The sequence below is a fragment of the Limulus polyphemus genome, unplaced genomic scaffold (genome assembly GCF_000517525.1).
Source record: "Limulus polyphemus unplaced genomic scaffold, Limulus_polyphemus-2.1.2 Scaffold215, whole genome shotgun sequence".
Lineage (NCBI taxonomy): Eukaryota > Metazoa > Arthropoda > Merostomata > Xiphosura > Limulidae > Limulus > Limulus polyphemus.
The window spans coordinates 689,217-700,255 of NW_013665825.1; the positions used below are offsets into that span (position 1 = coordinate 689,217).

The 11,039-nt window shown below is 29.2% G+C and overlaps 1 protein-coding gene across 1 annotated transcript in view; it reads right to left on the reverse strand.

Annotated features, from left to right (window-relative positions):
- Nucleotides 1-11,039, reverse strand: part of LOC106478484 (A-kinase anchor protein 13-like) — a 146,934-nt gene that overhangs the window by 6,445 nt on the left and 129,450 nt on the right. The window contains exons 30-38 of the mRNA XM_022382087.1: nt 10,617-10,742; nt 9,982-10,099; nt 9,839-9,888; nt 7,709-7,828; nt 7,173-7,250; nt 5,166-5,352; nt 3,947-4,024; nt 2,043-2,116; nt 444-479 (exon numbers count right to left, since the gene is read on the reverse strand). Of these exons, the coding sequence (XP_022237795.1) occupies nt 444-479; nt 2,043-2,116; nt 3,947-4,024; nt 5,166-5,352; nt 7,173-7,250; nt 7,709-7,828; nt 9,839-9,888; nt 9,982-10,099; nt 10,617-10,742 (867 nt within the window). The remainder of the gene's footprint in view (nt 1-443; nt 480-2,042; nt 2,117-3,946; nt 4,025-5,165; nt 5,353-7,172; nt 7,251-7,708; nt 7,829-9,838; nt 9,889-9,981; nt 10,100-10,616; nt 10,743-11,039) is intronic.

Sequence of the window (11,039 nt, forward strand, 5' to 3'; positions counted from 1 at the left end):
GATAAATCAGCTATAAAATGATAAATAAAATGATAGATCAGCTATAAAATAATTAATAAAATGATAGATCAGCTATGAAATAACTAATAAAATGATAAATCAGCTATGAAATAACTAATAAAATGATAAATCAGCTATGAAATAACTAATAAAATGATAAATCAGCTATGAAATAACTAATAAAATGATAAATTGCACAGCAACTACTCAAATTAAGATAATTTTATTAGTTATTTCATAGCTGATTTATCATTTTATTAGTTATTTCATAGCTTATTTATCATTTTATTAGTTATTTCATAGCTGCTTTATCATTTTATTAGTTATTTCATAGCTGCTTTATCATTTTATTAGTTATTTCATAGCTGCTTTATCATTTTATTAGTTATTTCATAGCTGAGTCAGAAATTTTTTTTTAATGCGACAACAATTAGGCTACTTACATTTTCTATTGGCTCAGGATCAACGCCTAGGAGCTCCTGGATATAGCAGAAAAGTACAATATCTCAAATTTGTATATTTTGTAGTATAAACAAAAAGTGAATCAAAGTTATCTTATCCAAAGTTCATTAATATAACTTTACTTTATCAGTCAGTTTGAATTATCCTAAGATATCAAAAATGAGAAAATTTACTAGTTTCTATGGACATTATTACATCTACATAAAAAAAAGGAATCAAGGTCATTCAAAGTATATTAATCTCACTTTTTCTGCCAATGAGTTAGATTTATCAAAATATTCCCATGTGAAAGCTGAGTAGTTTCTATGCACATTACTACTTCAACATAAAAAATAGAAGTCTTAAATAAAGAAAACCTGAATAACACACAACACTATTTCATTCCAGAATCAACAACATGTAAACCCATCAGTTGGAATTTGAATTACGAAGTCTTTTCATTATTCTTACATAAAGTAAGAAAAGAACTTTTGAAATTCCTACTTCTAATATTAAAATATGTATCTTTTCAGATTAAAATTCACAGCAAACGGCAGAATAAAACATATATTAAATTTATTAAAACTATATTCTGCTTTTTCAAAAAGACTAAACATGTTTTGAAAACTGTTTTAATAAATCTTTTATTGATATGACATTTTAAAAATAAATCTTATCACTGTCTATAAAAATTATCTATTTTGATGTCCAGGTTTTTTCAAGTTTCATTCTAAGTACATAGTTTACTATTTTGATTGAATATAATTTATTAAAGTATTGAAACTTGGATGTCAGAGTAAATTCACACTTTAAGAATATTAGCCAATATGAAGAACAAAACCTACTCAATATGATCAAATTATCTGAATGATTTTAATGGAATATAATATTTGGCATGAAGCTCTGAAAAAATCAAGACAAAACTCAAAGGTTTTTCCTAAACTGTTTTTTTCTAAGTTCTGCTTAAGGGAATTTTTAGAAAAACAATTTATGAAATCTATTCCCACCTTTCCGAGATAATGTGCATAAAAAAAACTTCTGTGTTAAGTATTGTTTCGTAAGTACTAAATTGTTGATGGTACTGTAAATCATGTGGTTAGAAAGAAAAAAATATGGGTTTCTACAGAGAATTAATACTAAATGAAAACTAAGTTTATTTAAGTAACATTACAGTTTTGATTAGCTTTTAATAAATTTATTTAACTAATAATGTTATATTTCTCAACTACCTACATCCTAAAATCTACCTCCTCAGTAAATTTTCATTTTGCTTTTGGTGTTCTTTGAACATGCACATATATAAACAAACTAGTATCAAATCAATACTAAAAGATACCTTGTATTTTCATTAAGTTTCATTCATTTATCTCAATAAACTATTTATTTTTGGCTTTTCAAGAAACACCGACTAAGGAAATAATAGTGAAAAATACACAATTTATATATTTCAATGAACATTACATTTTCCACTTTATACAAGAATAGCTACACATTGTACGGGTAGAGTATTAGCTTGAAATTTAATTATTTTAGCATTACATATGTGAAAACAACTTTCATAGTTTTTGTATTCCCAAGAAAAATCAAGTCTTAAAACTTACCATAATGTTTGCAAAAATATGCATTTTATCTTCACACAAATGGGCTATAGTTAGATCTTTTTCATATAACTGACCTAAAAAAAATCCACAAGTAAAACAAATACTTTACTAACAAGCAGAAAAATTATACAAGCCTTCTGAATGACAATAAGTTTATAGATGTGTGTGTGTGTATGTATATATCATTATGATAATTATTTTAGAATAATAAAAAGGATTTTTTAATTTATACAAAAAAAACTATTCACACTAAAAGATAACGTGCATTTTAAAATTTTCTTTAATCTTATAAAATGATACGATTCATCAATCTGTAATTTTAAAATTTAAATTAGTGTCATACAATTCACATTTTATTTTATTTTAGATGACAATTTGTTCTTTTAAATGTTTCCATGCTTCACTGATATGAAGTAACTCGGAAATTATTTATTTTTATCTTACACACACAAAGGTAGAAAAACTTCATCCGAGTGTCCAAGATGTTTGTTTTTGGATATTTGCCTAAACCTACCCAAGGGTTATCTGTCCTATCAATCTCTAATTTTGAGCTGCTAGAGGGAAAGCAGCTAGTTCACCTCTAACTTTTAGGCTATTTTTATCTGACTCACTAGTGGGATTTGACCATCACCTTTATATCACACCTACAGCTCCAAAGTAAGGACAGTAATTTTTTTGTGGTACCTTGTTTGTTTGTTTTTGAATTTAATGCAAAGCTATCTGTGCTAGCCTTCCTCAATTTAGCAGTGTTAGGCTAGAGGGAAGGCAGCTAGTTAACAATACCCACTGCCAACTGTTGGAATACTCTCTTATCAATGAACAGTGGGACTGATCATCACATTATAATGCCCCCACAGTTCAAAAGTGAGCATGTTTGGTGATGAGGATTTGAATCCACGACCTGCAGATTGCAGTTTGATTGCCTGAACAACTTTCTGTGGTAAAAAGGATCAGATCCTACACACCCATAGTCTGGCATTCTAGCCATGTTATTCAATGTGTATATAAGGAAATAAATACAAATTTTATCAGGATATCAATCACATGGAAGTTTGAACCTAAAACATTAAATTACTTTATAATGAGCACAACTGGATAGTACTATTTACAATTATTTTAAAACCTGTGTTTTAATTTGTTTTGAATATTGAGCACTGAGCTTTTCTTGTTTGTGGTAACAGAAAAGATCAGTACTAAAAATTATTAAATAGAAAAAACAAAAAATCTTCAGTAGGCACAAAGGTTGATTAAAAAAAGTGTGGTTTTAGGTAATATTTAATCCTTACAAATTCTTATTTTATGTGTATGATTTTTCTATTTCTAGTTTTTAGGCATACAGACATGATGAAATATATACCTTTGTAAAAGCATTAGAAACCATACGTGAAGAAAGAACATGAGTAACAAACATGCTTGGAGCTCACTTTCATGCAAAGGACTATCTGCACTAGCCATACCTATGTTTGTGTGATGAATTAGAGGAAAGGGAGCAAGTCAACAGCACACATGTCAACTCTTGTCTGACCAAATAGTGTGTTTTAACATAACTTTTATAATGCATCGACAACTTCAAAGTGTAAAGCACCATTTCGTATTATGTTCTTTCTAGTTGAACACAAATGCTGAACCCACAAATCACAATAGTCTGGCATGCTAACCACCGAAACACACTCAGCCCCCTTACTTCAACTTTAAAAGATGGATAATTAAGCTAATGTTTAATATAATTCATAATACACTTCTAATTTATTAATCAGGATGAGACCGGTGGCATAAACAACGTACAAATTTAAGATTATAAAATACCAAGCTAGAAGTTCTGAGAAAATAAAGTTATTATCAACAACGTAATTGTTAAATGTATTTTTTTGCTCAATACAAGTAAACATCTTTATATAACTAACCTATCAATTCTTTTATTTTTGCCGACTTTGCTTCTTCTGATTTTCTCTCTTCTTCATTCTCATTTGGAATTCCTTCATCTGAAAAATTCAAAGATATGTATACAACTATATTTAAAACTTAATATGTAACATAACATCTCTTACTTTAAGTGCCAATAAAAATGTTACAAGCCATATCTAAAACTTTGAATATCCATGTAAAGTTCAGCACTTAAACCTCTTCCAGATTTACCAACTAGAGATAATATTTATAGATAAAAGAATTTACTTTTGTAGATTGATCTTTTTGGATTACAATAAATGTTTTATTGGTGGTCCAATCAAAGTATGATTTGTTGAGACTTCCACTGACTGTACTGGTAGGTGAGTAGACAGCGTAGAACACAAATATAGATATGATTTTGTATTACGACTACAAAATTAAGTATAAACTCAGAGTCTTAACTTTCTTTTATACTGTAAAATCAAAATGGATGAAACTTTAGAAGACTTTATATTCCAGCAGTCATTTAATTTAACCAAAGAAAAGTCACTCACATTTGAGGAAGGACTATGCAAGTCCAATTAAAGCATCTCAAAACTGTGTATGCATAGCATATTTTACTTGAAAAAAAATTAAAGGATGAAAGTAAATCAAAGTTGTTTGTTTGTTTGTTTGCTGGTTTTTAATCACAAAGTTACACAATGGGCTGTTTGTGCTGTGCCCATCATGAGTTTCAAAACCTGGTTTTTAGCATTTCAAGCATGCAGAATTACCACTTAGCAATAGGTGGTAAATCAAAGTCTGCTCTTTTAGCATCAATTAGGTTCTTTACAGATGTCACTGGTAACTTATTGTAACACAATGAAACTTCAACTTTGAAAGCAACTTAAACCAGGTTCCAGCTTTCTTTAGAACCTCAGATGCGAGTGTAAAATTATTATTATTATCATCAATGAAAGAAATAGTAATGAAACGTTTTTAATTCTTCTGCAAAATTATAAGACCATATTAGGTATTGTCATATTGTCTCAAAACATAATTATATTTTACTGAATTCAAAGTATTATTAACTTGGAAATTTAGTATAGGTTACATTTCACTTTGACATGAATGAAATAAAAGAATAAAGAAACAACTTACTACATACAGAACAAAAACATATATATATATTACATATAAACAAAGCAAGAACAGAGTAAAAAAATCACAGAACTGAATACAGAAAGCAATAATCACCCAAGGTTGGACAATGTTCTATTGCACTTTTAATGACTTCAACCCATGTCTTCTGTTCCTTAGCCGTGTAGCATATCATCTCATACATTTCAGGTTCATTGGGATTGGAACTAATTAAATAGATACCTCTACTGTCTTGGCCAGCCTTCTCTCTTACTAGCAACTTCTGCAGTGACACAACACATGACTAAAAAGTAAAACAAAAAGAGTGAGAAAGTTATTTTCATAAATAATTTATATATACGTACAACTTAGTATAAGCTGTATGTACAATAAAAATTCATCAAGCATAAAATATAGGTAAAAAATACATTAAAGGGACGTAGTTTTATTTCTCCAAGAAAATAATCAGAAATACTATTTTGCTTCAGTGGACAATAAAGTAAGCATTTGTGTTTTTCTTTAAAAAAAAATTATAGGCTGTATTGTCACAACTTGAAGTTTTAAAACATTTGTTACTTATTTTTTAACCTAATGTTTCATAAAGTTTACTGCATTGTCAGAGAAAATTTCTTTATGACTGTTATTTAGTTTGATCCTTTTATTGAAGAAATTATATTATACATGAAGTAGAATCTCTAAACAAATTAAACCCAAAGGTGTTGCAATACTGTATTTTTTTTGCATTTGCTTGAATTTAGTGTTCTAAGATTTTATGTTGATAAAAAAAAAAAAAAAAAAATAGCAAAACTGAAAATTTGTATATACAGGGTTAAAATACTTCCACACCCTGCAAAGTAGTTACATGGACATACAACAGACAGTTCTATTAGATATATAAAACAAAACTAATTATCTCTGTATATTTTGTCTGCCACACTTGCAATAATAGTTTAATAACTTAATTGGTTTTCAGAGGTCCTAGCAGTGGTGTTGTCTTTTACTATACAAGCGTTTTATGTAAATTCATGATTAATGAAAGGTTATCTTTTTGTAAAAAATCCCATAAAAGACCGCAAAATGCAAAATTATTCAGTTTTGTATGTATCTCGGCATGGGCCGAACAAACCTTCATGCCAAATTTGGTGGTGAAGATCTATCAAAAGGGAGAGAAGTAATGATGCAAATTGCAAAACTGAAAATTTGTATGTATCTCCCCATGGACCCAATGAACCTCCTTATCACATTTAGTGAAGATCCGTCCACAGGAGGTGAGGTTGTGAAATAAAAAAACATTTTCTAAAAATTTCAGAAATCATTTACAGTCTCTCTATTCAAAGGATTAATAGTGTTCTAAGTCTTGTATGTTTTAGCCATACACAGTTTTATTGATATTTTTAATTAATGTTGTCATGAACTCTGTGTTTCAGTGCAAAGATACACAATAGGCTATCTACACTGTTCCCTCTATTGGTAGCAAAACTTGATTTTTTAGTGCGATAAGCACTCAGTTTTTACTATTGAGACACCCATTTTTTGTTTACTTTTATATGATAAAAATGAACATGATTCATGGCTGTACGTATCACATTCATTTATTTTAGAATGTTTGTTTTTTAGCCTTATCACTTATCCCTGCAATTGTGTGATTACTGCATCACCTTAAAGTCACAATAAATCATTTAGATTTTATGAAGTTTTTTAAACGAAATCTGTCAAAAATATTTCACTTAACGTTACAAGATCTACAAAAAAAAACTTTTCCAGTGACATTCTATATCATTCTTCATACTTGTGTCCAAGAAATTTAATGTTAATTCTTCTAAAGAACTAGAATTTGTTAAAGAAATAAAATAATTACTGTCATGAAGTACTTACAAATAAGTACAATACAGAGCACTAATGGTTATTAAAACATCATCCATTACATACACAATATTTTTTTCTTTAAATTTCTCAACCTTTTGTTTCTGTTACTTGGCAGAATGTGCTGGTTAATTTTTAATCTGACAAAGAACAAGATTTCTTTAAGTTTTATCAATGAAGTTTTAATTAGCTGCTCATACAAGATTACTTTAGTGAAAATATAGATTCTTACTATCATAATTTGATAAAGGGCTTACCCACAGTTTTCCCTCGAGCAGTTCTTAGAGAAATGGTACCTTCATAACATAACTTACGTCCTCCTGACAACAAGTCAGATTTCTAAAAGAAATATACAACAAAATCAGTAAAATGCCACAAATTTCAAAATGTTATTGTTCATGTGGCAGATGTAAATAATATTTAATCATGTACTTTCCAATTTATGTATAATTAGACATATTATAATATTATTTATTGCTTACATTATATTACAGTGATTAGGTTGTTTCAACACAGTATTAGAAAGAGAACATATAGATAACCTTTTTACATAATTTTCAAGTATACGTACTCTATAAAACAGATGGTGTTTGATGAACATTCATGAATGGTTATATAATGCACAAATTTCCTAATCGTAGAAATTAAACACACATATTAACTCATCTGGGTCCAATTTGAGTTGCAATTTGATTGTTCAGGACATCACAAAACCTTCTACCAGCTGCTGTAATTATGATGCATCTACTTACTTTATCCTTTTTTAATTGCAATTCTTAGAAAGTTTTAATTCATACCTTGAATTTTTTACCCCGAAAATAAGCAGTTGATTTTGCATCCACTTTGTTGTACATTTCCAATAACCGCTGCTGTCTCTCATTTTCTGCCACTTGAGTATTAACTTGGCTGATAATATCCTGTTATTAGTTCAGAGAAACCAGATTAGAAACTAAAGCTACAAATGTAAAATCATTACTTTCCCCCCTTTGGTTATAGCCAATTGCAAGTCAATCACAAGTTGTAGTTGTTAAAAATTACATGTGTTCTAACATTTTTCTCTTCATATACAATCGAAAAAAAGAAATTATATTCAAAACTTAAACATTTCTTTTAGTAACTTCACTTTAATATATTAATTCATTTCTTGTTCATCAAGTTTTACTGAACTATTCTTGTCATCATTTTCATTACAAATCATACAAAAAAAAGGCCATCTTTACCACCAATTAAAGTTTAAGCCTGAGTCAAACACCATTGAGTTAATAATTGTCTAACAGATTTAATCTTATTCAAAGTTTTTCAATAAATGTAACTGACAAAGGGTATAAGATTTTTATGAGTTTAGCGCCTATTCAGCCACTAAACATGAGAACAGAAGTTTGATTTAGTAAAACATTTTCTTAAAAATTACAAAAATTCTTCTCTATGTCATGTTTTATTACACAATAAGGTAGGTCTTTAAAACCCAACAAACAACAACAGGCACTTACAACAGTTTGAGGTGATTGGATATTAACTGTTATGATTAGTAGCTTATATAATCACCTAAAGGTAATTATAAATAAGTAATAAACTTTTATCATATGTTTCTGATACTGATCTGGTTCTGTTGTCAGGGCAGTCTTGAAAAGGACTTATCTAGTGAAACTGTCTGGGATTCGATCTTGAGTCGATTCTTTTTGACAGAGAGAGGTTGGTGTAATGTTTACTCAACTAGGATCTCTCTCCTTCCCTAGCTTCCCTATCAAAATGACCCTGGACTGAATCCCAGTCTCTAGTACCACAGAAACAGCCCTTCTCAGGATTTCACTGAAGGCAACAGCAGATCATTAGCTGTGTTTATTGAATCTTTTATCCCATAAATGTGCATGTAGTTTCATCTGAAGAGAACTGAATTAAAGAGTGATATTTTCTAATTAGTATCAAGCAACATTCTGATAATAAAATATCAGTCTTTCATTTCCATAACCTTATAAAAATATATATTAATATACCAATAAGAATGACCATATGAAAATTTTAAGATACTACTTGCCTAAATTTGTTTTTGCTTAACTAGGATTAGTCTTGTTACTATTATATGTAATCTGTACAACTGCTGTGCAATTAGGTTAACAGGTTGGTGAAAAATGAAAGATTGTAACATGTTAACTGAATATTTCCAAGATTACTGGTTTACTTCTGCCTCCCTAGATTGTAATGGAAATAATCACATTCCAATGAATCTACCCTAACAATTTTACACTAAAAAATTAAGGCACTCTTGGAAATAAATGTAAAATATTAATATTTTCCTTTTTTTTTAATTTGAATTCAAAAAGTTATTAATATACTTTCTGTTAAACAATGGGAAGTAACTATGACTCTTAAGGTAGCCAAATTCCTCGTCATCTAATTAGCAATGCATATAAATGGATTATCGAGATTCCCACTGTAGCTATCTACTATCTAGTAAAACTACAGCCAAGGGAACAGGCTTGGAAAAATCAGCTAACTAAAAACATGAGAATAACCTGAAAAAGTTTTATAATCTTCTTAACCAACCTTCAAGTTCATGGTTTAAGACAAATTTCTTAAAAGTTCTGTAAAGAACAAATTAAATGTTTGTTTGTTTTGAATTTCCTACGAAGCTACACGAGGGTTATCTGCGCTAGCCGTCCCTAATTTAGCAGTGTAAGTCTAGAGGAAAGGCAGCTAGTCATCACCACCCACCGCCAACTCTTGGGCTACTCTTTTACCAATGAATAGAGGGATTGACCGTCAGATTATAACGCCCCCTCGGCTGAAAGGGCGATCATGTTTGGTGTGACGGCGATTCGACGGGGGTGCAAGTCGAGCACCCTAACCACCTGGCCATGCTGGGCCTAACAAATTAATTAATTTCCATATTTATTTTTTAATACAATTAATTAAAGAAATTTACATACCTTGACATTACTTAATGATTCTGAAAGAACACGCTGTTCTGTCTTATCATCTGAAATAAAAAAGTATATCATATATATCAGTGATTATGAATGAAGATAACATACAAAATAAGAAATAACTTTTTAATCTAAGAACTACTTACCTTTGGTGGCCTTGATGAGGGAATCAATTAGCAAGGGATACTTAGTTACTCGCTGAGTTACCAAAAGAATACATTCTGGAATTCTTCTGCTTTTGCACACAGGGATCAAACTACATCGCTGTAAAATACAAATCAAGTAATTGTCATTTTTATTTATTAAAAACAAAATTATTATTTAGATATTTTCTGGTGATTACAGTTTTCTTTTGGTTGACCAAGAGTTAATAGTTCCAACATGTTTTTATTACTAATTATTATCTTACAAAATTACTACAACTAAACTCATCTTTGAATTTCTAATCTCAACTTGGTTATTATTAAACACTTCGTGAATGTTACAGAAGAATCTTGATAACATAATTGTTGTTCTTATCTAAACACAGCCAGGAATAAGCAAAAATAAGCATACAAACGTTTAATACAATTTTCACTTTGCTTTAAAAATCCTCTTTAATAAATATAACAATTAAAAATACCATAGGAGTTAAAACATTTTTAGCTGTTAAGTTTATTATTTTTGAAATAATTTTAATATTCGAAAGTTTTTTGAATTTTTTTGCAATAAGTACTTCATTAGAAAAATATTTTATAAATTTCAAACTTCACTTTATAAGGAACCACATGTAAGACCTAACCTTGATAAAGTTCTGGAACTTTCTATCAGCTTTAAGAATATCTTTGTACAATGACAGAGCTTCTTTATGTCTGCTACAAAACTGACCATAGGCTGTTCTCAACTGAATTGCTGTTTCTCCCTGAAACTGATAAAACCAATCATCAAATTTCAGTACAACTATAATAAATCATAACCACAATTTAGGTTTAAAAATGACTGATAGTTTCAAAATGCACTAACTTACAGAAAGAACAGCAGATACTCTTTAATTTTTGTTAACCATTAAACATTTCGTAGATATATAAATAAAAATAGAGCAGCCACTACTGGATGACAAGTTTTAGGTTGACAGCATTAAAAAAAAAAAAAAAGATGGATTAATATTTCCCCGCAAATTTTTTTCTAATACAAACCTGTGAAAAAAAAAAACTTAATCTAATTT